Source organism: Aplidium turbinatum, chromosome 5, assembly GCF_918807975.1.
Source record: "Aplidium turbinatum chromosome 5, kaAplTurb1.1, whole genome shotgun sequence".
Taxonomy (NCBI): Eukaryota; Metazoa; Chordata; class Ascidiacea; order Aplousobranchia; family Polyclinidae; genus Aplidium; species Aplidium turbinatum.
Genome location: NC_137476.1, coordinates 29,876,843 through 29,904,157, shown reverse-complemented (window position 1 = coordinate 29,904,157; position 27,315 = coordinate 29,876,843). Strand labels below are relative to the sequence as shown.

The following is a 27,315-nucleotide window of genomic DNA, read 5'->3' as shown; positions in this document are numbered from 1 at the left end:
TTATTGAAAATTAACAGTCTGACTAAAATCTTCGAAATCGAATTTTCTTTGTTTTTCAACATGTGAGAATGTTAAAACCTATTGTGTCATCTGGGGAAAAGAATAAAGAAAGCGCAAAAATCTAATTTTTAGAAAAATTTATTTAAACGTTCGCCCAAAGTTAGAAAAACTTGGAAATATCTGCAAAATGTGACAAATCAGGCCGTATCTTTAGGTGGCCATGGCTGCTTGTAGAGGCTTTGAACCACTGACGCAGGGTCGGCTACCGAGGTGTTAAAGTGTTGTTGTTTTGAAAATTATTCCATCTACTAGATAGGCTACGGTATCATTAAATGGAGAGTAGTCTTGAAATGCGTTGCTCAAGCACACACCCCGATAGCCGAACCAGCTCAGCTTGATCTTGAGGTTTCTGTGTACAAAGTTGAATACTTAACCACTGAGCTAAGCTAACGCAGCGACCTAATTTGAAAGGAGGAAAAAATGTTTTTGACCCTGGATGAATTTGGCTTTGTTTTTTGGCCCTCAGTGTTTCATTTAGGCTATATCAATTTTAAGGACACGAAACTAAGCACTAGCCTAATTAAGCCACCCAAACCCCATCTTCAGATTCACTATTGGGCACAACTCTGAAGTCGCAGTTATAGGCTAATGTGGGATTTTTGTGTATTTTGATATCGAAATATCGAACAGTCCGCCCGATAGCCCAGTTGGTTGGCGCGTGACGGTACAAAGAAGCTTAAAGATAAAGCCGAGCTGGTTCAACTCTCTGGGCATGCGCTTGAGCAACGCATTCTAAGGACTACTTTCCATTCAGCGGCACCTAATGGATGTCCATCAATTATTGCTGAATATTTCCCCAGAAACAATATTTTAACAATCGTAAACTTCACTCTGTCAATCTCGGTGACCGGGCCTGTTTCAGTGGTTCAAATAAACCTGTACTACTGTACAAGTATGTAAAACTGCCAGGATTAAGTTCTTAAAAGCTCTTCCAATCAGAGGATAAAGATTCAATCAATACAGCTTTGTATGTAAAAAAGGAAGACATGTTTATTAACAAGACAAAAGGATATAGGGACGAATTCATTGTAAATGACGCCAATGCCAGTTTCTCTAAAAAAACTACAACAAAACAACTTTTAAGTTATGATAAAAACTAATAAAAAACTATATGGCTTTGATCTTTCGCAGAAATTAAGCTTGTTTTGCAAAACTAAAAGTAAGTCAATAAACAAACTCAACAAGTATTTAACAATACATCACTTTCTGAAATTGTGTTTGCAATTATACTGTATTGCCGTTCATCATTATTTTCATCATCAATTCATCGTAAAAAGCATCCTTAACCACAATTTTTCTTTTGTGAAATAAAATAACTTAAAAGATAAAAAACATTTGTTGCAGTAATCATGCTGTACAAAGTGCGCGTTTCAAGTCAAAAACAAATATAAATTAACATCTAAAAAATGTAAAAAATTGTACATAGGCTAGTAACAAAAACATGAAGACATTTCGCTATAAACAAACTACACGAAAAAATGTAGGCCTACAAATAATAATTAAATAAAACTTTTCGATAAATCTCATTAGTCGTTTTGTGCTAGAACTGTTCTGGATTCTGTGGGAAAAGTACCTTCCTCACTCAAACCATATGATATCTAATTTATCAACAAATGCGTCTGGCTTTAATTGCAGTGTTGCATCGACAAGCAATAGGAAGCTCACAGTGAAGTGTATCATTTCCAATTTTCAGAGTTTTTCCGAAACAGATCGGTTCAGCACTCAACCGTTGAAGTTGGTTTGGAGGGCTTCCCCAAGTGCTGGTGCATACTGCGTTTTCACAGTCGGGAACGTCGACAAAACCTAAGCTTATTCTTTTGCACCATCCATTGTAAGTGTTATAACTCAAACCAGGAATCTTTATTGTCTGCGGTGCTTGATGAAAGGTGCACCTGAAATACAAATACTGATTAACAAGGGTAGATAAAAATAGCCTAATAGACTAATAGTCAACCTCCAGCAGGTACAAGAGAGCGACACTTGGTCACGTAGGCTACCCTTCCCCCCAAAATTTATAAAAAATAGTCCTACAGCTCCGTGTTTGTAAAAAAATTTGCTCTTTTTACTTATTCAATTAGGCCTACATATCATTAACCTCACCGACACCATGCAGCACGCGTGTTTGAGCACTGTGTGTATATAAAATACAAAAAATTGTGTCGTTTAAAATACGAGAAAACAATTCTACATTCCAAAGTGAACACATTGTTTATTCAACTAAATAACTTATTTAGTTGACTTTTAAAAGTGTTAATAAAGCAAACAACTCGCAAAAAAATGACAAAAATATGAAAACTGTTAAAGTTCCATGGACTCAAGCCCCCAGACTCCCCATCATAAAAGTTCTATTTTTATTGTTTGTGTTAATCACTTTGCTCACAAAATTTTATTATTTTTGAAGCTCCAGAGCTCCCTAATTATTTTTGTTTAGATTCGTTAATGCAAGAACTAGTAAAAAGAATAATTAAGAGTGTTAGTAAAAAGTTTTCGCCACTTGTAGCCATTTGTTTGCATAGGTTTAAGTCTAAATCAAACAGAAATAACGCTACTACAATAGTAGGCCTAGCTATCATCCAATGAAAAATTAACAGCCGTGAATTTGTCTTCAGAGCTTGCTATTAACGCTTAATGCAACTAAGCTACTTACGAAAGCTTAAAAACAGCGTTTAACATCAAGAAGCATTAAATTTTTGTAGTTTTAGCAATGCAAAAATGGTGACCAGAGTGTGAGCAGAACCATCATGATAACCTATCGATGAGATTGAGACCTACCATGTTAAAACAACTGCAACGCCTGAGAATACTTCTTAGCTTGTGGACAGTAGTGTTGACAGGGGCACGTTTGGACTCGAGGTGATTTTAGGGGCCGGTAACCGTTTCAAGGGACCCGAGAACTTGAAGAAACCACCTCGTATTTGTTGATTATAGTGCGCTTTTCTTAGGCGGGTTTTAGGCTAACTTGGAGCCAGAGGATTTCATTGGTTCAGGGCCAAAGTTATCCTTTCAACAGTAGCCTACTGCTGTTACGTTGCATCGTCTTTAGGCAACAAAAAGTTTGCTATTTTTAACTTCTTAAACAATTATTGAAAATTAATTTTTAGATATTATAGAGTGCACTGCAGGTTTAGCTATGGGATGCAAAGTGGCTATGCCGCAATTGAAGCCTTAACACTGGGCTTACAAGTTAAATTATCAGTGTTTATATTCTCTTCCCCATTACTGTCATGACCAACCTGAAATTGGACCTTTAGCTGCTATCAAAATAATTTGCGATTTAATAAAGTTCAGTTACAGTTGCAGTGTATATTTTTTTCAAATTTTTAAGGCTATCCGATCCAAGAATGTTTTTAAAAACTAAGCCTTTACTTGACATATGAATTGTCTTATGAGTTGTTGTAGAAGAAAAAAATGATAAACTTGTAGAAGATTTTATGTCCACAAGTAGCCTAACAATGAGATGATGAAATTAAAAGCGGTTTTACAACAAAAGTAACCCCTCGACGGTGACAAACAATAATAAATCCAACGAAGTGTAAATTCCTAACATTAATAAGAAATTTACATACAAGACTATTATCAAAAAAGGAAAATCACGGAATATATCGTGGGCCGCATGCGGTCCGCGGGCCGTAGGTGTTGTGCATGCCTGGGCTATAGAGTTTACTGCAGGTTTAGCTATGGAATGCAAAGTGGTAATACCGCAATTAAAGCCCTAACACTGGGCTTACAAGTTAAATTGTCAGTGATTATATTTTCTTCCCCCATTACTGTCATGACCAATCTGAAATTGGACCTTAAGTTGCTGTCACAATATCTTGCGATTCAATAAAGTTCAGTTATAATTGCAGTGTAGGCTATATTATTTTCTAATTTTTAAGGCTATCCGATCTAAGAATGTTTTTAAAAATTAAGCCTTTTATAGGCTACTTGACATATGAATTGTCTTGTAAGTTGTTGTAGTCGAAAAAAATGATAAACTTGTTGAAGATTTTATGTCCACAAGTAGGCATAACAAGGAGATGATGAAATTAAAAGCCGTTTTAAATTATACTTTTCTATATTTTCTTACCTCCCGGTCTTAACGAATTGAGACCCACACCTTATCAAGCCCCTACGAAAGATGTGCGGAGTTGCAGCTACAAGGAAGGATCCATACACAAGAGAGATCATGATAATTGACAATTTCTAAACAACAAATTAAATAAAGTTGTTGTTGTACACAAAATGTAAGCTACTTGATTCCTTATGACATTCTAGGCCTACTAATTATATTACGTAATCACAGGAAATAGCATTTTAATGTAACTTGTAGTCTACAAAGTACACTGCTTGTGCTTAATTAAGTGATTAAGTTTCAGTGTTCATTCAAAGTACCAACGGAAATTAAACAGGTTATGTTTAAGAGTAATTTAATAACCTATAAGGAGAGATATCTTCGTATATCGAGCGTAGAACTAATCTACAGTGCATTAGTTGGCCATGCCAGTATTTACTTTATCTATCAAAGAAGAAATTCCATGAATTTGAATTTGGTTTGAAGTTTTTAAAACTGAAACTAAGAATACACTTTACTTCCAAAGTAAACACTTTCTTGGTTAGCCAACTGTAGGCTATGTTGAAAACGGAAAGTCATAATTTCCAACGTGGGTTTCTACACCAACGGTACTAACAGAGTCAGGTGGCCAGTTGTTTTTTAAGACTTTTTGGGCAAGGTTTTTTCCTAATTGAATTCTCTCTGACATCTAACCGAAGCCAGTTGCTAGCAATAACAAGACATGGGTGGGACGTCTCTTGCTATGCGTTGTATCAACATTTAACAGTCCGCCTCGTTAGCTCAGTGGTTACGCGCCTAGCTCAAGATCACAAAAAAATAAAATAAAAAATAAAAAAAAAGATCACGCGGCGCTGGTTCGACTCTCGGGGTGTGCGTTTGAGAAACGCATTTCAGGACTGCTTTCCATTCAGCGGCACCTGGTGAGTGGAATAATTCCCCGGCAACAACACTTCAACAATTGGAAAGCTTCATTTTGCCAATCTCGGTAACCGGCCCTGCGTCAAGAGCCTCTACAAATATGGGAAACTACCAAGAATATACAATCAAGGCTTTGTCAGTTCGAGGATAAAGATTTTAAACCAACAAGTAAAAAATGCTTGTAAACTATCATGTTTTACGGCTTACGAATCATCATCAAAGAGTAGTAAGCCCGGAGTAGTAAGCACTAATCACGCCACTGGGCAGAGCTGGTAGTGCTTTAAACATAACCTCATAACTTGGCATTGCAGCTTCACCGAGCATAGAATCGGAATTACATTGTTGGAAAGCACTTTGTTTATTTGGTGCTAAGTCAAACTATACAACACCAACAAAGCAGGTTTAACAATTTTAGATGAAAAGAAAAATTGGTCACAAAATTTCTCCAAAAAAAACTTTTTTGAAACTTAATGGTTGGATACATAGCTTGATATAAATGTATAAAAACAACAACACAATTTACATAGTGCCGCATCCATAGCAAAAACCATACTCTTGTAAGCTACTCTATAACAACAATAAACACACTGCAGCCTAATTATGTTTATTGAAATTGTATGACAAAATGTTTTCTTCCAAATTGGATAGCCTACTATGATTTTAACTTACCATTTTACATAGACCGCAATTTATCTATAGAGATGTCTTTAAATACAAATCAGAATAACTTGTAAATACTAAAAGACGGCTTACACAGATACGTAACAAGCACAAACTACCTTATTTAACTGAAGTTGTTCCCTGGCAAAGCTCCCGCTGCTTTTTATTTGAAAAAAAAACCAAACTGAAAAAAAGCTTCTAGAATAAATTAAATTACATTTGTTGATAAAAAATTAAATAACCACAAAGACAAAAAATTTCCATTCCACAAGCAAATTTTTGTCTGTGGTTAAATAGGTTTTTCCCGGTTTCAGAAAACAGTTTTAGGCTACATTATGTAGGCAGATTTGAATATAAATTAACTCAGAAAACAATCCCGAAATCGAATCGCTTTTGGTATCTTTTAAAGTAGGCGTAGACAATCATTTTAACGCCGGGCCAGTTAGGAAATGTAGTGTTCACTGATGACTGCACTGCAAATAAATACTAAATCATACTTTCAGCTTTTACTGGAAAACCACTCAAGTACATGCAGATATGAAATATAATTTCATATATGTAGCCTAAATGTGAAAACGCTAAAACAAAACTAATTGAGACGATTGACCATTTTTAAGAAGGAAATTAAAAGAAATTAAGTTTGATGAACATTTTTACTCACATAAACGAATTTTGGAAAAAAAAATCATTGGAAGAAAAGGAACGGCCACACAAGAAACGAAAAAGGATACATCGGGTTTCGGACCGGTACATATAGTCTACCCAGTTTTAATGCATCAAGGCGCATGGTATCCTTTAAAGCAGTGCTTGTCAGACTTTTTTTTATTGTGCGACCCCATTTCAGAAAATCATTTTCTATGCGACTCCTTGGTGGGAAGTTTACAATGTGAGGTACCACCTGTATGGCCTTTATACTAAAGGCCATGGCCCACTTTAGTTTGTTTGGCGATCTAAAAATCATGCTTTGCGACCGGATTTGAACTCGTGACTCCCCACTTTTGAATCGCTGCTTTATAAAACATTGTACTTACTGTCTACGAAATTTCACAATAAGCTTATCGAAACAACTTTAGAGTAAAAACAAAAGTATGGCTTAACAGTTCAATCAAACTTTATTGATGCTAAAAGTATATGTCCGGGAATAAAATTTGGCGAAAATACGTCAAATTGACGTCATGACTGCCTTCAGGATACCAAGCATTCACAAATCAAAAAATATGTAGAAATGACTCTCTGAGTACCAACAAAAAAATAAAATTTGCATGGTGGAGATATTTCTTAATTTGCTTGTTGCTGCATTTATTTATTTATAACTGATTATTGTATTTCTTTACGAAACCTAGTTTTGCGTTCTCTTGTTTTTCAGGTGTCTTTTCTTCTGCAGGATCGGTTTTCTGATTAACGAAAATATAAAAAGAAATAAGAAACTTATGAAGTTTAGCAGTGTACCTGTTTGGGGTTTTACTTTTTATGGAAATTATTCCATCAGTTTCTGAAACAAAACACCGATACACTACGTCTCTATTCAGTAGGCGTCCGTAGATGCGAAAAAATAAGGAACCGAAACTCCGTTGCACTGGCCGGTGTTTTGTACAAGTTTACTAGATTGCGTAGTTATATAACTTTGGTTGACCAAATATACAACTTTAGAAGCATTTTTATTCGTATTTTATCATGTTACTGGCAGTGGCGCCGCCGGACCTTCAACATTGGGGGGGGGGGCAAAATATTGACAGTGCAAGACAGTAGCGTAGTCAGGAATTTTGAAAAGAGAGGTGTGGACGGCCAGCGGGCGAAGCCCGTTGGCGTGTTCGCCGAAGGTGCCACTTAGCGGCGGGGGGTCTGGAGGGTCTCCCCCAGATATTTTTGAAAAATTACTTTCAGTTTGGTGCATTCTGAGAGCATTTTCAACAAAATTGTGGATATGAATATTTTTGTAAAATGGTGCTGTCCGGTGGCATAGCAAAAGGATAAGATCATGTTTTCTTCGGCATTTTTCGGAAATAAAGCTAAGTCTCTATGTTTTATTGTTGCTATTTCCAGGCTGAGATATTTGAATGTTTGATATTGGCAAAACTCGCTCTTTTAATGCAGTTTCGTTTAGAATTAGGCAAACTTTGTTTTAGAGACATAAAGTTGATTGTTTTTTTGTTTTTTTTTGCGAGATTATTACAGTTTTTAAGTTAATTATAATTACAGTATTAACAAGCTTCACTGAGTAAAAACAAGCTTCACTGAAAGTAAAAATAATCAATTAAAACGCCAACCCCAGCCAGCTAAATCTGCTGATTTTACATCGGTTCAACATTGTAGGGCGTTAAATCGATGTAAAAAACGCACAATCTTGCTCGCGGGGACGCAAATCTTCCAATTTATAGGCAATAAGCAATGCAATATCCTGAGAAATAAAAGAATGAGAAAAGAATTTTACTACAAGAGAAACGTATTTTAACGTCTAATAAACGTGGGAACATGTTGACTTTAGTTGCATTATTTCGTCATACTGCAGTTTTTGCATCTTAATACGTATATAATATGATTGTTTGCTCATTTTATGTTTTAAACTTTGTTGTCATTATATTGCGCATGAAATCTTCGTGGATAGGATAAAGAAACATTAAGAATAAAAAATCATTTAACACCGGTGGAGCATAATTTCAGTTTAATACAATAAACTTTAACTAATACTGTATTAACAGGACTATAACATATACCAAGCTGTTGAAAACTCGACAGGGAAAGCAAAATGCGGCATCCTTAGCTTCTGAATACTCCAGCCAGAGATGGTCATCAAACCACTGGTTACTTACTGTATTACTTTAGTAGACTTCGTTGAGTTAAATCTACATTATATCCTTGAAACATTGAATGACCCACTGCTATATGCACTGCCACCACTCTAGAACCAAGCAAGAGCCAATCTGCTGAACAGCCGGTAACAATTGTTACGTAACAGGCAGCAGGAGAAGTAAGTGAATAGAATAACAAAATCGTAATAATAACAGCAGCAAGAAGAGCAAGTTTAAAATAAAAGAGAAAGCTTTTACCTCCCCTTGCAACTTGAGTTGACTTCAGGTTGGGATCCAAATATTAAAAAAATAATAATAATATGTAATAATATAAAAAAATTAAAAAGATGATGCCCAAAACATTGTGGGGGGGAGGGCAGTTGCCCCGCCTGCCGAAAATACGCCTCTTTCGCATACTTGTAGAGGCTTTGAATCACTGACGCAGGCCCGGTCGCTGAGATTGACAGAGTAAAGTTTCCGATGGTTGAGGTCTTGTTGCCGGGGGACTATTCCATCCATTAAATGCCGCTGAATGGAGAGCAATCCTTAACGTGGCATTGCTCAGGCGCACACCCCGAAGGTCGAACCAGCGCCGCTTGATCTTGAAGCTTCTTCGTTCCAGAAGTCACACGCTAACCAACTGAGCTATCGGGGCGGACTTGCGACATGCCAAGTTGCCTCTTGTTCAGTTATTACTTTGTCAGTTTCAGCATTTACCAAGTTTAGCCACTCGCTGAAATCTTGCTAACTCATTTGTCACTTGCTCAGTTGAAGTATGTTCACAGCTGCTGACTTGTAGGAGACTCATTTTTAATAGGTACCTAAGTGATGTACTATAGGCTAGCTACCGGTATTTTATTTCTAATTCTATATCGTTCAAAATTCAAATCAAAATTTCAAATTAAAATGTCACTAAGGTTGCCAAGTTATATACTTTCAGAAAATCGACTATTGTACTGTAGGTAGTAGCATCTTTTTCGCCCCGGACACGTTAATGACGAAAAATAAAATGATTGAATGATTGATTCAATTCAAAAATCAAAATCAACTTTGACCTGACCAAAATTGTAGTGTTGCCACAAACGCAGTGGTTAAAAAGTTCTTCCAGTTTGGAAATGTTGCCAAAAGCTCATTAAAATTTTGTATCTTTGTGCACAAAATGAAAATAAAAAATCATGAAAACTTGGGATCCGGATTCTTTTAAAAAAAAGATTTGAACTGGATTTGATGAAAAATAGTAAACTCTGGGTCTAAGTCTTCATGCACACCTCTGAATCGGACATCCTCCCCACTCGATCTACGGCAGAAAATTGTGGTGTGCCCCAAGGTTCTATTTTAGGCCCCATATTATTCATAATTTACATTAACGACTTCCCGAATTTTATAAAATTGTACTGATTCTATCATTTTTGCAGATGACACAAATCTTCTGATGTCAGGAAAGAGTGTGGATAAATTGCATGCAGTGGTCAATACAGAAATGCAAGAAGTTGTCAAATGGTTTGTAGCAAATAAATTATCACTCAATGTAAACAAAACAAAATACATGGTATTTGATAATAACAGTTTAGCCTACGTGCGACTAAGTGTAAGCAAATCTTATGTAAGTTATAAGCGATCAACCAATTGAGAAAGTACAAAATGTCAGTTTCCTGTGCCTGATTCTGAATGAAAGTTTTTCATGGAAACCACATAGGCTGTTCAACATTTGCTGCAAAAGCTCCAAAGAAATTTTGGCATAATTGCAAAGATTAGGCTAGACCCTGTATTAATTTGTCAAATTTTATCTGCTTAAGCTATGGCCTACCATTCTTTATTTGAAAGCAACTTTAGGTATTGCATGACGACTTGGAAATATGGCAACGAAGGACTTAGCCTAAAATAGGCTACAAAAACTTCAAAAAATCTGACAAATTTCATCGTATTTTCCGTCCCAGCAATGATAGTTGTATCAAGATCCCGGTATCAATTGAGTAATTATTCAAACTGGAAATTGATGTTTTCGTGTTTAAATTTCACAACAAGTTAGGCCTACCTACTACCGTACCAGATTGCTTCTCCAACCTTTTTAAATATGTCAAAGACAGGGCCTCTGAGAGAAATTTTCACTAGGGGTACGAAGAGTCATTCCAGGCCCCCCTCTCACTCCGGGCCCCCTTTGTCTTTGGCAAAACGCTTGATATTTACTTAGGCGTATTGCACACCATACGAAATTTTACTGCAGAATTGAACATCTGTGCGCAATAAATCATCAGGCTGCAATAAAACCATTATTTAGTGTTTTGTGTTGTGCATATCATGTGATCTGTCCCTCGCCAATTTGTGTAGGCTATCCTACATTGAATTCGTGTGTCAGTTGTTGATGGTGCTGTCGCTTGTACAGCTTTAATGTAAAGTTTCCAAATTTATTTATTTATCTCTCTTAGATGTAGCCTAGCCTATAATTATTCCTAATGAGGACACTATGTAGTGTCGAAAACGTAGGATTTAGTAGTTTTTTCTTGTTTTTTTTTGTGTGTTTAATAAAAAATGTTAAATCCAATAACGTTATTGAGTGGTAGGCCTATAGCCTATGTATCTGGTACAACAAGTCAAGCTCTCTATACCAAGGCTCAAACATAACATCTTGTTAAAGCATAATCAAATTAATCATCTAACCAATAACCTTTCTTCATTAACTTTGCATTCACCACATGCCTAGCAGAGGTGAACGAAGTCACTTTTTTCACTCCGGCTCCGCTCCTGTTCCGAAAGTATTTACTCCGGCTCCTGCTTCAACTCCGAAATTCATTTTGAAGTAAAATAAGCGTGAAACCACTTTTTTCAAATAATTTAAAAAAAACACAAAAAAGCAAAACACCCGGGCCTTTTTAAAAAAAGCCCGGGTTTTTCTGAACCCTGCTTTTACTACCCAATGCCCGAACAGGAGAATAATCAACTCTTAGGCTATCGTTTAATTTAGGGTGCTTTCAACAGAACATTTTTGCACGTGAAGCATTAAATAACCACTTTGGGCCCCTAATTTGCGCACAATGCACTCAATTATATTTCCGACCCTTTTGCTACATTACCGGCCCCCAGGACTAAAGAATAACAACTTTTATGCTTGAATTTACTCGTTTAGGATGGTTTTAAACCAACATTTTTGCGTGTAAAGTATAAAATCACAATTTTGAGCCCCCCAACAATTACAGGCCTGGGCCCTCAAGGGTACACCGTACCCTCCGTACCCCCCTCTCGTAGGCCCTGGTCAAAAAGGTTCACAGCTTGTCTACAAAAAACCATAATAATGATTCTCTAAACATTCCATACGTCTCAAAAACGCTTAGCCTACTCAGCATTCAATAGAATTCACAGGTGCGAAAACATGGAACGAATTTCATTCTTCAACTAGAAACATTGATAGGCTACAAAGTCGCTTTTTGTCCACCAGCTAAAACAACATTTAACCCTTAACATACCAAGCCTAGCTCACCAACGTCGTTTACCAAGGTGGGGTCCTCCAAGGACCCCATCGTTTCTATTGCTTAAAGTATACAGTATATACAAAGTCATCAATAATTAACGTTATAACTTCAAACAAATGTATTTAACGAATGGTAGATAATAATTGAGTAATAAACATATAATATTATTGTCAAATAATTAAATATTTAGGAAAAACAAGTTTTACTCAATGAGTCAGCCATTTGCGTCGATAACAAGTCGGAGACGCTTCGAAAAGGATCTGCAAGAGTTATGAATAACTTTTTGGGTATTTTGGCTCATTATTTTTTCAGATTATCCTTCACTGCTTCCAAACTTTGGTGGTATTTAGTCGAAACCCTGCTTTCCAGGTAAGACCAGATGCCAAAGTCTAGGGGGTTCAGGTTTGTGGATGAAGGGGGCCATTCTTCCTTGGAAATGCAAAACGGCAAATTGGCTGAGCCAGTTTTGCGTTGTCTCACAATACATACAATCTGTATACCGGCACACCAAAGCACAAGCCAATTTGTAGTCTACTTTCTTCATCCTTGATTACAGTTTATACAGCTAATGTAACAAAGGAAGATTATACAATGCTCTGCGCAAGACATTAGGTTTCGTTAATTTTTTGCCTAACTCCATCAAGAAATATAATCCTCGATTAGATTTTCTACTGTTCCAGTCTCTTTTTGTGAACACCCAAGTGATATAGGAATTCAAGGCTCCAATGTCAAGCACGTTCATAAAAAGTCGGAAAGGCCATCTTGACATTCGTCTGGCACAAGAATATTCACTCACCAACTTGTCTGCATCATCCACTCCGCCTTTTGTGCGGTTATATTCAAGTATCATGTTGGGTTTCTTGTGATCTTCATTAGACAGTGAATTATCAAGATGCTGAGAAGATAGTAAACGAACCGTCTTGTTTTTTTTTAGGCACATAGCTTACAACTGACAGTTTATCTGAAAAGATAAAGTTTGACGACAAAACATATCGTCCCTTCGCAACTTCCATAACTGCAGGAATATCTGACTTTTTTGCTCAGTGTTCCTGTCTTGGTGATATTTTTCTGGAGCAAAAATTCTGCAGTTGGCACTGATATAAAAAAAAATATCTGTGGTAACACTTCTTCTAGTTGCAAACAGTGATTTCATCATGTCACACAGTACACACAACCAGACGTTCTTGATTTTTCTCAGGTGCACTCCCAGGAAGTTTTACAGTATAGACTTGGAGATTCTACAGGCGAGTGGTTTTCACGTCTTCAGCTGCCCACACTTTAATTCCATATCTTGCTGGTTTTGACTTCATATACTCTCTCATTGGACATTTCCCTCGGAAAGAGACTAATTGTTCATCTACGGTTACTTCTTCAAATGGCTTATAGAGTTTTTTGCAGTTTTCTATAAATCCATTCACATTTCGCGAAAAGCTGCAAGTTTAGCATTTTCTTTTCTTTGACTACGTGTTGATTTGTCATCAAATTCTCAATCTCTGGAAAAATGTAAGGACATTTTTCGCGTGAAGTTAACTGGATAACATTCAGCATTTGTAACGTAATATACCAAGGGGGGTCCCATCAGGACCCCAGGTAACGTTATGCTGTTTTTTTGCATATGTTTCAAATGATTTTTTAATTTTTGTTGCACTATACCGAACTTGATTAAATTTATGACACATACAAAGATGATGAGAAAAATTGTTGCTATAGGTAAGGCGGGAGATAAAAAAATTCACCTCTGGGGTCCCTACGAGACCCCGCTTGGTATGTTAAAGGTTAAGCAAAACGGATACGCAATAGAAAGACAACGAGAAAGGCTGTTTTGCATTTTTGTGAAGATTTTAGTTGAAATTGGAAATAATTTACAAAAGATTAGGCCTACCTAACAATAATGTCGACTGCTTGTGCTGTACTTTTATGTTTGTAGATATTAATAGAAAACGCTACACTCCATAACCAACACACCGTCACAAAAGGAGATAGCTTCATCAACACCATCAGGACATCATCATCTTATCTACCAGCTCATCCATTCCATTACCCACCACCAGGACAAGAAACAATAACTTAAACTGGATCTCAAACTTCAATCGTCGTAGGCTACTGTGTGATAAGCAGTCTGACCATAGAAAGAGCTCAACACCTGCTTTCCTGGGCCACATCCAAACGGACTTTTGCCTGAGGATGGATTTCTTTTATTCGGTTTTCTTCTATTCGGTTATTTAGTCGGTATTTCTTCTATTCGGTTTTCGGTTTTCTTTCTCCATCCTATTATTATTATTATTGTGATGACTGCTCATCCACATCAATATTGGAATTGGCAAATTCAATCCACAACACTTTTCATTAAGATGTCATTCATTACTACATGTGTGCTTCTCTCTGTTTTTGTTTTATTTTGTGCTGCTTGTTTTTTTGGGTTTTGTGGCCGCGCTAACTACAGACATATAACCTACTACATGATTTTCTATTGAGGCAAGTTTTAAACCTTTCAAGGTTTTGCCACCTTTTTCCGTTAATTAACGTAGCCTACTGGTAGGGTAGGTCTAGGCTACCGTATATAGATTTTTTTAGTTAGGCTAGTATCTTTTTCGTCCCCGACGCGTTAATGACGAAAAATAAAATGATTGATTGATTGAATTTCATCAAATAGAAAAAAAAATTGCACGTAGCAATGTTTACTTTACTTTACGCTTGACTTCGTTTCGTTTATATTGATATCAATGCATTTTATGTTGCTTTGTCAATGAAAAAAAAAGCAAATAACGATGTAGGCTACAAGTTAATATAGTATTTTATTTGTAGGCTATTATTTATTATTTTATACGTGTAGCCTACTTTTTGCACCGATAGCTCAGTTGGATATGACTTCACCAACTAAGAAACTGTGAGATAATACGGCGCTGGTTCGACTCTTGGGGTGTGCGCTTTATAGCAACGCATTTCAAGGACTCTTCTCCATTCAGCCGCTAAAAAAGTTTCCATTTCCAAATGATTTTGTTTTCAACACAAGCAAACATTGCGTGATCAATGAACAAGCAATAGTCTAGACTCTAACTCATACAACAGGGGTTCCCTACCTTTTTTACACCGTGGCCCCCTTTGAAAATTCTGAAAAATCAATGGCCCCCCTATTAGGGTGGTCCCGAAAACCGAATTTTAGAAAATGCAATGTGATACTATCTAACATCTCTAAATGACATCTCCAAAATCTCCAAATAATAACATAAATCTCCAAATAATAACATATAAATCTCCAAATAATAACATAAAACATCTCCAAATGACCAAAAATGGACCTGTAAAAATTTCAGAGAGATTGAACTTTGTTTAGAGGTGCCAGATTTACTTTGAAAATTCAGATTTTTTCCCTATGCGAACATATGGGAAGCTATACGCTACAGTCTGTAAAGCCATACTTGACACACTGAAGTTGTAATTACCCAACTGTTGAAATAGTTGTAGGAAATGTACTCTTTTAAACTGGGTTTTAAAATCTCGTTTTAACAGTATGATGTTGTTCTATTTCACTGACCACCATTAGCCTACTTGGCTGCCATGCTGATAGTTTTAATTGATAGCCATGTTGATAGTCACAGTCCATTGGGATGGAAAACTCCTTCCAGATATCAGTGGGAATGCAGTAATTGAGCGATTGCCGTCACTACTAATAACTTGCTTGGCATTCCAAAGTTGCTGTCATCTTCAAGAAGCGCACAGGCCAGTGCATTTGTGACATGTGTCAGGGACTGGGGTGTTGCTAGTAATGTAAAAGCGATGTGTTTCGACACAACAGCAAACAATACTGGTCAGAAGTCTGGTGCTTGTGTCCTAATTTCAACGGTATTGAACAATTGACAATGGACATGCTTCATCTGGCTTGTCGTCACCATATTCTAGAAATAATATTACAAAAATCCTTCTTGACATGCTTTGGGCCATCATCTGGACCAGACATTCTCTTTTTTAAGCGATGAGGAGTACATTGAATAAAGATGGGCATGTGTGACATTGGAAAAAGATGACGGCAGCTTTTCTGATGAATTCATACAGCTCTGTATTCACCATCTGTGTAACAATAATCAGCCAAGAAGCGACTACCAAGAATTTCTAGAATTATCGGTCATAATCCTCAATGGAACACCACCATGTGGAATTCGATTCTGTCATCCTGGCGCCCTTCATCGCGCCAAATGGATGGCAACTGCTGTAAGCTATATGCACTCAAAATCTGGTCAAGTCAGGAGCAACGTGGTTTAAAGCGATTTGTTCTGTTTGTTTTGAAGGTGTATGTAAAATCATGGTTCACAGTCACTTTTAGATAAATGTGCACCACGACATGACTTGGAGCTCTTGAAAAGAGTAAATGAGTATGAGCAACATGATGCAGGTTTATCGCAAGAATCCATGAAAACATTTGAGGCACTTGTGGTATATAAGTGAACAACTTGTGGGCTTGGCATTTTTTGATGATGCTGTTTCTGTTACTCAAAAAAAAGCCATGGTTTCCGCATTAACTCATCAAAGCAATACACCTTCAAAGCGTTTTTTTCGGGTACCAGAGATATTTCATCAAAAGATCTGTCGCACTTTGTCACATCAAACACCATGAGATTTTTCCAGATTCTTAACTTTACCATATGACTTTCTGAAGGTGGAAATCACATCATGGAATGCAGGGGCGGATCTACTGGGTGGGCCTGATTGGTACAGGCCCACCCAGATTGACAGTGGGCCCACCCGAAATCAGATTCATGAAAAAAAAATATTAATGCCACTAGAACAATCAAGTGGTAGGCTACTGAATTGTCTGTGGCATCACTATTTCACACTGAAAGCGAGACAGATGCAACTTTCAGCGAGAATTCGAAGGGTGACTTTGGTGACGTGCTCAAACTGACAGAAGAACTGATGGTAAAACATGGGATAACTAACTGGGACGTGGTTGCTTCTCGTGAAACCAAGCTGCCTTCGAAGTTTCACAAGTCTGTTGTCGCCACAATGCTGGGAAAAACGTCAGCTGTCAAGAGCAAGGAGGATTTAAGGGCGCTGTGGAGCTGTAGGCTATTGTTGACAGGCAGATAACGGAGTTAAACTGCCACTTTATGGACGACACGTATGGATTAATGAGAGCAGCGGCCTCTTTCGCACCATGATCTGCCACTTTTGGCGAAAAAAAACAAACATTCTAAATGGTCTGTATGCACTGTATGATATTGAGATCGCAGATGCTGAACATACTGTATTCTTTCAACACATCAAACGGAAAATGGATCGGGAAAACTTTCCTACATTAACGGAAGTACTGGATAGCTGCCCTGCTGACATTTTCCCGAAAATGAACAGTGTTTTAAGGACCATCATAACACTGTTTTCCACGTCCTGCAGCGTTGTGAGACTTTTCTCCTCAACAAACAAGATCCAAACGCTTTTGAGATCATCCATGCTTATTGGACGCCTTAACAACTTGACACTTTTGTATTTTGAAAGACAACTCATTGACAGTTCGGTTTATAATGACATATCAACTTTTTTAACTCGAAACCTAGGAGACTCCGCCTTGTGTAGAAACTCCGGTAACACTAAGTTTTTGTATGCTGGTCCGCCGTGGCATTATTGGTGAAGGCCCATCAAGATATTTCTTGGCCCCACCCATAAATTACAGTACGTTCTGGATCCGCCACTGATGGAATGTTGATGACAATTATAACAAAGCGCAAGCCATTGTTGGTGGGCTCCATGTAATTAATGACTTTGCCGAAAGAGGTGTTGCTTTGATGCAAAATTTTAACAATGTATTAATGAAAGATGAAGAGCAAATTCAATACATTCTACAAGTTGTGGAACAGCACCGGCATGCTCTGCCAACTTGCAGCAAAAAAATCTTCAGAAAGTGTATCAGTCCACAGACTCAATTGTATTATGTATTTATCTTTAGAATGCACTAGTTAATCTTGTTGCGAGTTAAACTTCTAGTTTTCCAGTAATATACTTTGGAGTTATAATGATGCACAAAGCGCAGTACTAGAAAATTATATTATGTTTCCTACTGTAGAGTTGGATGAGAGTACAGTATTCTCACATATCATTTTTCTCATGTTTATTGTTCGTTCTGCCATGATGTGTTATGTCTTTTTAAAGTACTATTGCAAATGTTACTTCATCTTGGGTGGGTTTCGTAAATCGCTCAATTTATTAAATTTTCTCCTGTAATCTGGCACCTCTAAACCTTAATCAAATTCTTTCAAACTTTCAGGGAAATGTTTTTATATGAAAAGGAACCAAATAGAAGTGTGTGCACTACAATTTTTTAAGTTTGAAATTTTTGCATATATTTGAGGACCACCCTACCCCCTATTCGTTTTAACCTTTTGAAAAAATTAGAAAACGTCATTTTAACTAAAAAACTTGTTTATTTCATGAAGATTTGGGAAAAATGTACTCATATTTTTATTAAATTTTAATTTATTTCTTTTGTTATACAGTAGAATTCGCCTGTGGTGACTTTGGCTATTGTGATATTTCGCCTATACTGACACCTGTTGCAAAGTCCCTTTTGCATAGATTACAGTAGAGTAAAATGCGTCTATAGTGACACTTCGCTTATAGTGACACTTTTTCCGCGGTCCCTTCAGGTGTCATTATAGGCAAATTCTACTGCATAGTGTTGGAGTGGATTTATAGAGATGACAAATCAAAAAAAGTGTTATTTTTCAATTTTTTCCATGGCCCCCTTGATTAAGGCTCATGGCCCACTAAGGGGCCATGGCCGCCAGGTTGGGAACCCCTGTGATACAAAACCATTTTTAAAGCACCACAGTTTGTTTTTATTGAAAGTGGCCTAGCCTAGGTTGGTTGCGGTTGAATTGAATCTTTATATCCCCGAACTGAGAAAGTATTTGATGGGCTACTCATGGAAGTTTCGAATAGGCTGCTTGTAGAGGCTTTGAACCACTGACGCAGGGTCGGCTACCGAAGTGTTAAAGTGTTGTTTTTTTGAAAATTATTCCATCTACTACATAGGCTACGGTATCATTAAATGGAGAGTAGTCCTGAAATGCGTTGCTCAAGCACACACCCCGATAGCCGAACCAGCTCAGCTTGATCTTGAGGTTTCTGTGTACAAAGTTGAATACTTAACCACTGAGCTAAGCTAACGCAGCGACCTAATTTGAAAGGAGGAAAAAATGTTTTTGACCTTGGATGAATTTGGCTTTGTTTTTTGGCCCTCAGTGTTTCATTTAGGCTATATCAATTTTAAGGACACGAAACTAAGCACTAGCCTAATTAAGCCACCCAAACCCCATCTTCAGATTCACTATTGGGCACAACTCTGAAGTCGCAGTTATAGGCTAATGTGGGATTTTTGTGTATTTTGATATCGAAATATCGCACAGTCCGCACGATAGCCCAGTTGGTTGGCGCGTGACGGTACAAAGAAGCTTAAAGATCAAGCCGAGCTGGGTCAATTCTCTGGGCATGCGCTTGAGCAACGCATTCTAAGGACTACTTTCCATTCAGCGGCACCTAATGGGTGTTCATCAATTATTGCTGAATATTTCCCTAGAAACAACATTTTAACAATCGGAAACTTCACTCTGTCAATCTCGGTGACCGGGCCTGCTTCAGTGGTTCAAATAAACCTCTACTGTACAAGTATGTAAAACTGCCAGGATTAAGCTCTTAAAAAACTCTTCCAGTCAGAGGATAAAGATTCAATCAATACGGCTTTGTATGTAAAGAATGAAAACATGTTTATTAACAAGACAAAAGAATACCGGTACGAATTCATTGTAACTGAGGCCAACACCAGTTTCTCAAAAAAATAACTACAAAAAAAAACTGCAGTAGCATATACGGTAATATGATAAAAACTAATGAAAAACTACATGGCTTTGATCTTTCCCAGAAATTAAGCTTGTTTTGCAAAACTAAAAGTAAGTCAATAAACAAACTCAACAAGTATTTAACAATGGCTACATCACATTCTGAAATTGTGTTTGCAATTATACTGTATTGCCGTTCATCATTATTTTCATCATCAATTCATCGTAAAAAGCATCCTTAACCATTTTTCATTTGTGAAATCAAATAACTTAAAAGATAAAAAACATTTGTTGCAGTAATCATGCTGTACAAAGTGCGCGTTTCAAGTCAAAAACAAATATAAATTAACATCTAAAAAATGTAAAAAATTATAGGCTACATAGGCTAGTAACAAAAACATAAAGACATTTCTCTATAAACAAGCTACACGAAAAAAAATGTAGGCCTACAAGTAATAATTAAATAAAACTTTTAGATAAATTTCATTAGTCGTTTTGTGCTAGAACTGTTCTGAATTCTGTGGGAAAACTCTCTTCCTCACTCAAACCATATGATATCTAATTGATCAACAATTGCGTCTGGCTCTCATTTCAGTATTGCATCGACAAGCAATAGGAAGGTCGCAGTGAAGTGTATCATTTCCAATTTTCAGAGTTTTTCCGAAACAGATCGGTTCAGCACTCAACCGTTGACATTGGTTTGGAGGGCTTCCACAAGTGTTAGTGCATATTGCGTTTTCACAGTCGGGAACATGGAAATTATTTATCCCTTTGCACCAGCCATAGAAAGTGTTATAACTCAAACCAGGAATGTTTACTGGCTCTCCTCGATGAAAGGTGCACCTGAAATACCAAAAATGATAAACAAGGGTAGATAAAGATAATACCCCAATAGTCAACCACCAGCGGATACAAGAGAGCTGCACTTGGTCACGTACCCTTCCCCCCAAACTTTAAAAAAAAGCAAGCCTACAGCTCCGTTTTTGAAAAAAAAAAAATTGCTCTTTTTACTTGTTCAATTACATATCATTAACCTCACCGACAGCATGCAGCACACGTGTTTGAGGACTGTGTGAATGAAATAAAAAAAGACTGTGTCGCTTAAAATATGAGAAAACAATTCTACATTTCAAAGTCAACACATTGTTTATTCAACTAAAGAACCTAATTAGTTGACTTTTTAAAGTGTTAATAAAGCAAATAACGCCCAAAAAACGACAAAAAATATGAAAATCGTTAAAATTCTATGGGGTCGAGCCCCCAGACTCCCATCATAATATTTCCATTTTTTATTTTGACGTTTTTTACTGTTTGTGTTAATCACTTTGCTCACAGAATTTTGTTATTTTTGAAGCTCTAGTGCTCCCTAATTATTTTTGTATAGATTCGTTACTGCAGCAACTAGTAAAAAGAATCATTGAGAGTGTTATTAAAAAGTTTTCGCTACTTGCAGGCATTTGTTTTCTTAGACCTAAGTCTAAATCAAACAGAAATAGCGCAACCACAGTAGTCGCTATCATCCAAGGAAAAATGAACAGCCCTGAATTTGTCTTCAAAGCTTGCTATTAACACTTAATGCAACTAGGCTACTTCAGGGCCTATGAGAGGGGGTACGGAGGGTACGGCGTACCCTTGAAAGCCCAGACCTGTGATTGTTGGGGGGCCCGGAATTATGATTTTATAGTTGTTTACGCGCAAAAATGTTTGGTTAAAACCATCCTAAACGACTAAATTCAAGCATAAAAGTTGTTATTATTTAGTCTTGGGGGGGGGGGGGGGAGGGGCGTAATGTAGCAAGAGGGCCCAGAAAGGTAACTGAGTGCATTGTGCGCAAATTAGGGGCCCAAAGTGGTGATTTAATGTTTTAGGTTAAAAATGTTCTGTTAAAAGCACCCTAAATTAAATCATAAAAGTTAGTTATTCTCCTGTCCGGGGGGAGGGGAGGGCATAGCGTAGCAAAAGCAAGGTTGAGATTGCCTAACCCGCCAGATTTTTTTTTAAAGCCCGGGTGTTTTTGGGTTTTTTAAAAACTATTTGAAAAAGGAAGTTTCACGCTTATTTTACTTTAAAATGAATTTAAGAGTTGTAGCAGGAGCCAGAGTCAATACTTTCGGAACTGGAGCGAAGCCAAAGTAAAAAAAGTGACTTCATTCACCTCTGCTAAGCATGTGGTGAATGCAAAAGTAAATAAAGAAAGGTTATTGCTCAGATGATTAATTTGATTATGTTTTGACCTGATGTTGTGTTTGAGCATTGGTAGAGAGCTTGACTTGTTGTACGAGATACATATGACACTCAGTAACGTTAACGGATTTAACATTATTTATTAAACACAAAAAAAAAAACAATAAAAAACTTCTAAATCCAACGTTTTCGACACCACATAACTTAGTGTCCTCATTTGGAATAATTATAGGCTACATCTAAAATAAATAACTAAGTTTGAAAATTTTACATTAAAGCTGTACAAGCGACACCTTTCAACAGCACCATCAACAACTGGCAAACACAAATTGTGTGTGACAATTCACATGATGATCAAAAATTATTTAAGATCAACAACAGGTGAAGAGCGTTTAGTCAATCTGGCAAGGCTCAGCATAGAATCAAAGTTAGCCAGACAAGTTAACTTTGATAAAGCTATCAAAGTTTTTGCAGAATAAAAGGTAAGAAAAATCTGTTTTGCTGAATAAATGAACTCAGCGATGTACAAAATACTGCTTTTGGTATATTATATAGTTGACATGCAAGCATTGGCTAAGAGTTAAAGAAGACCCTGACAAAGTTTATTTTGGCCAAAGTATAAAAGTTTTTGAAAGAAAAGTCCAGACAAGCTGTTATGCTAACTAGTAACTAAATACCGATCATGAAGTTATTGTAGTACAAGTATTACACTATATTTAGTTTTGATTGTGGGCTAACTTGCAATCATACCATACTACAGCTACTAATTTGATGCTCTTGAGCCTGTTGAAGCGTGAACTTTTGAAAGTACTTGAGCTTTTTTGCTTTTGGACGGTCATTGTCATTCTCAATCTCAGCAAAATTTTGTGCATGTTCAAGTTAAATGACGGACTGATTGTTTAATAATAATAACTATATATAAAAAGTGAATTTTTTATGTTCAGCAGAATTTGGATTTAATGGACTATTCATGGGCAGCATTTTTTGTCCTTTCTTGTATCAGAAATCTGACATCTGTTACATCCAAATGCCTTAGAGAAAAAAAAAAACTGATCAGAGTGTTGGTCCATTACATCAGAGTTCTACAGTAATAACACATTATACTGTTATGTAGTTGTTAAACTGTACAAATTATCCTCTTTGTACAATAGTAGCCTACTGGCTGTATGTGGGTCCACGTCTTTTAGGTGCAGACAATTAGGCGCCGGTCAAATAGGCGCGCACACTGTGGTGTCAGAATATTTAGGTGCAGAGCATTGTGGCGCCCGGTCATTTATGTTCTGCAACGTCAAACTCTGGTAAGAAGATGCTATTTTTTAATGGAGTGAAACTATGGAATCAAATACCAAAAGAAATACAGGAAAAGTGTTATAATTCTTTTAAATTTAAATATAAATGTTTATTAAAAATTTTGTACAATGATCACTCCTGAAACATATCATCTGCTTATTTCTCTGCACAGTTTTTTTTTATGTTGCCCTGTGTTACTCCACTGTTAATGTATTATGTAAAGTGCTGGTATTGTGCTATATGTGTTAATATTCTTAATTTTGGGTCTTTTGTTTAAATGTTTGGGTGGCAGCTGACTTTGGTGACCTTTTGGTCTTTCGCTGCCATCCTTGTTGTGCGAATTATTTGTGTTTATTGTGTTTTTGTATATTTTTGTTCTTTTCTTTTTCGCCAACAAACAAAAATAAACTGAACTGTCATTATTCAGATGCATAGAAATAGAATTTAATTTAGAATAGGCCAATCCCATTCTCTGTTCTTATAAACTTGTATTTATGATGCTCAGTTTTTTCTTATCTGGCAGCAAGGCAAGGTAGGCCTATATCATATGAGGTAAGTGACATATTTATCTTTCATATTCAAAACAATGAAAACTATTAATACTACAAAAAGTGCTCAATGCCAAGCAAAAAGTCAAAGCAGCGAATTACATCAAATATAGTTATTACTATCTGAAGCCTTTACAAATTGTTTCACCTAACGGATCACCAGAAGGTCTTATTCAAAGATTCAATATTATTGTGCATAGCCTATTAAAATAAAGTAATAGTTTTATTGCAGCCTGATACTATTATATCGCACAGATGTCTAATTCTGCAGTAAAATGTTGTATGGTGTGCGGTACGCCTAAGCAAACATCACGCGCTTTGCCCAAGACGAAGGGGGCCCGGAGTGAGAGAGGGGCCCGGAATGACTCTTCGTACCCTTGATGAAAACTTCTCTCAGAGGCCCTGGGCTACTTACGAAAGCTTAAAAACAGCGTTTAACATTAAAAAGTATTAAATTTTTGCAGTTGTAGCATTGTAGCAATGCAAAAATGGTGACCAGGGTGTGAGCATAACCATCATGATAACCTATCGGTGAGATTGAGACCCACCATGTTATAACAACTACGGTACAACGCCTGAGAATACTTCTTAGCTTGTGGACAGCAGCGTTGACAGGAGACACGTTTAGATCCGAGATCATTTTAGGGGCCCGTAACCGTTTCAAGGGATCTGAGAACTTGAAGAAACCACTTTGTGTTCTTTGAATATACACTATTAGTGCGCTTTTCTTAGACGGGTCTATGTAATTTGGAGCCAGAGGATTTTATTAGTAGCCTACGCCCTACAAGACCAAAGTTATCCCTTCAACAGTAGCCTACTGCTGTTACGTTCCATCGTCTTCAGGCAACATGAAGTTTGCTATTTCTAACTTCATAAACAATTATTGAAAATTATTTTTTAGATATTATAGAGTTCCCTGCAAGTTTAGCTATGGTATGCACAGTGATTAGGCCTATCCTTCAATTAAAGCCCCAACACAGGGTTTACAAGTTAAATTGTCAGTGTTTATATTCTCTTCCCCCATTACTGTCACGATCAACCTGAAATTGGACATTAAGCTGCTGTTATAATATTTTGCGATTCTATAAAGTTCAGTTATATTTGCAGTGCATGTTATTTTCAAATTTTTAAACCTATCCGATCCAAAAATGTTTTTAAAAACTAAGCCTTTACTTGACATGTGAATTGTCTTATGAGTTGTTGTAGTAGAAAAAAAAAATGATAAACTTGTAGAAGATTTTATGTTCACAAGTAGCCTAACAATGAGATGATGAAATTAAAAGCGGTTTTAAATTATACTTTTCTATATTTTCTTACCTCCCGGTCCTAACGATTTGAGATCCACACCTTATCACGCCCCCGCGAAAGATGTGTGGAGTTGCAGCAACAAGGAAGGATCCATACACAAGAGAGATGATGATAATTGACAATTTCTAAACAACAAATTAACTAAAGTTGTTGTTGTACACAAAATGTAAGCTACTTGATTCCTTATGACATTCTAAGCCTACTAATTATATTACGTAATCACAGGAAATAGCATTTTACATGGCTACCTAAAGATACGGCCTGATTTGTGACATTTTGCAGAAATTTTCAGATTTTGCCAACTTTGGGCGACTGTTTAAATAAATTTTTCTAAAAATGTCAGTTAAACACTTTACAGTAGGCCTATTCAAAATCTGCAAAATGTGGCAAATCAGGCCGCATCTCCAGGTGGCCTTGCGTTTTAATATAACTTGTAGGCTAGAAAGTTTGCTGCGTTCTAGGAAAAGCTTTTCGAAACATACAGTAGTGTAATGGTTGGAACATGTTTTGTGGAAACTTGACCTACTACTGACAATAAAGTTTCAGTGTTCATTCAAATTACCAACGGAAATTAAACAGGTTATGTTTAAGAGTAATAACCTATAAGAATAGATATCTTCGTATATCGCGCGTAGAACTGATCTACAGTGCATTAGTTGGCCATGCCAGTAATTTCTTTATCTATCAAAGAAGAAATTCCATGAATTTGGTTTAAAATTCTTAAAACTGAAACTAAGAATACACTTTACTTCCAAAGTAAATACTTTCTTGGTTAGTCAACTGTAGGCTATGTTGGAAACGAAAAGCCATAACTTCCAACGTGTGTTTCTAGACCAACTGTGCTACTAGTCAGGTGGCCAGTTGTTGTCTTGAAAAGATTTTTTGGGCAACTTCTTTATCCTAATTAAATTCTCTTTGACATCTAACCGAAGCCAGTGGCTAGCAATGACAAGACATGGGTAGGGCGTCTCTTTCCAAGCGTTATATCAACATTTAACAAGTAAAAAATGCTTGTAAATTATCATGTTTTACTGCTTACAAATCATCATCAATAAGTACAAAGATGTATCATTGTCTCCGGGCTTGGGAAGCACTAATCACACCACTGGCCAGAACTGGTAGTGCTTTAAACATAACCTCATAACTTAGCATTGCAGCTTCACCGAGCATAGAATCGGAATTACATTGTTGGAAAGCACTTGGTTTATTTGGTGCTAAGTCAAACTAACCTACCACTGCATTACAACAGCAACAAGGCCGGTTTAACAATTTTAGATGAAAAGAAAAGTTGGTCACAAAATTTCTCCAGAATAAACTTCTTTGAAACTCATTGATTGGATACATAGCTTGATATAAATGTAAGCTTATAAAAACAACAACATAGGAAAATTTAAATAGTTTTTAAATTAATTTTAAGTTAATTTTTGAATTTAAATTTAAATAGTTTATCTTGATATAAATGTAAGCTTATAAAAACAACAACATAGGGAAATTTAAATAGTGCCACATCCATAGCAACAACCATACTCTTGTAAGCTGCTCTACAATAATAAAAATACTATAGCCTACTTTACACTTTATATAGCCTAATTATAATTATTGAAATTGTATGACAAAATGTTTTCTTCTAAATAGGATAGACTACTTAGACTTTAACTTACCATTTTACAAAGACCGCAATCTATCTATAAAGGTGTTTTTAAATACAAATCAGAATAACTTGTAAATACTAAAAGATAAAAGCTTTCACAGATATGTAACAAGCACAAACTACCTTATACTGTATAACTGAAGTTGTTCCCTGGCAAAGCTCCCGCTGCTTTTTATTTGGAAAAAAACGAAACTGAAAAAAAGCTTCCAGAATAAATTAAATTACATTTGTTGATAAAAAATTAACTAACGACAAAGACAAAAAAATTCCATTCAACAAGCAAATTTTTGTCTGTGGTTAAATAGGTTTTTCCCGGTTTCAGAAAACAGTTTTAGGCTACATTATGTAGGCAGATTTGAATATAAATTAACTCAGAAAACAATACCGAAATCGAATCGCTTTTGGTATCTTTTAAAGTAGACGTGGACAATCATTTTAACGCCGGGCCAGTTAGGAAATGTAGTGTTCACTGATGACTGCACTGCAAATAAATACTAAATCATACTTTCAGCTTTTACTGGAAAACCACTCAAGTACATGCAGATATGAAATATAATTTC

General features: G+C 36.5%; 2 protein-coding genes across 2 annotated transcripts; both read right to left on the bottom strand.

Moving 5' to 3' along the window:
* Positions 1-1,081: 1,081 nt before the first annotated feature.
* On the bottom strand, positions 1,082-5,818 carry LOC145769879 (uncharacterized). The gene is made up of 3 exons (XM_082581420.1): positions 5,702-5,818; positions 4,130-4,245; positions 1,082-1,952 (listed from the first exon to the last, which is right to left on the bottom strand). Exons 1-3 carry the CDS (start codon positions 5,702-5,704, stop codon positions 1,667-1,669), a joined length of 405 nt encoding a protein of 134 aa, XP_082437546.1. The 5' UTR covers positions 5,705-5,818; the 3' UTR covers positions 1,082-1,666.
* Positions 5,819-19,731: 13,913 nt separating this feature from the next.
* LOC145769864 (uncharacterized) lies at positions 19,732-26,884 on the bottom strand. Its single transcript, XM_082581407.1, has 3 exons — positions 26,766-26,884; positions 25,114-25,229; positions 19,732-20,617 (listed from the first exon to the last, which is right to left on the bottom strand). Exons 1-3 carry the CDS (start codon positions 26,766-26,768, stop codon positions 20,341-20,343), a joined length of 396 nt encoding a protein of 131 aa, XP_082437533.1. The 5' UTR covers positions 26,769-26,884; the 3' UTR covers positions 19,732-20,340.
* Positions 26,885-27,315: the final 431 nt, after the last annotated feature.

Excerpts from the sequence above, each read along its gene's own strand:
- LOC145769879 (XM_082581420.1), bottom strand. Across the intron at positions 1,953-4,129 it reads CAATTCGTTAAGACCGGGAG|GTGCACCTTTCATCAAGCAC; the intron begins GTAAGAAAATAT and ends TTTGTATTTCAG.
- LOC145769864 (XM_082581407.1), bottom strand. Across the intron at positions 20,618-25,113 it reads CAAATCGTTAGGACCGGGAG|GTGCACCTTTCATCGAGGAG; the intron begins GTAAGAAAATAT and ends TTGGTATTTCAG.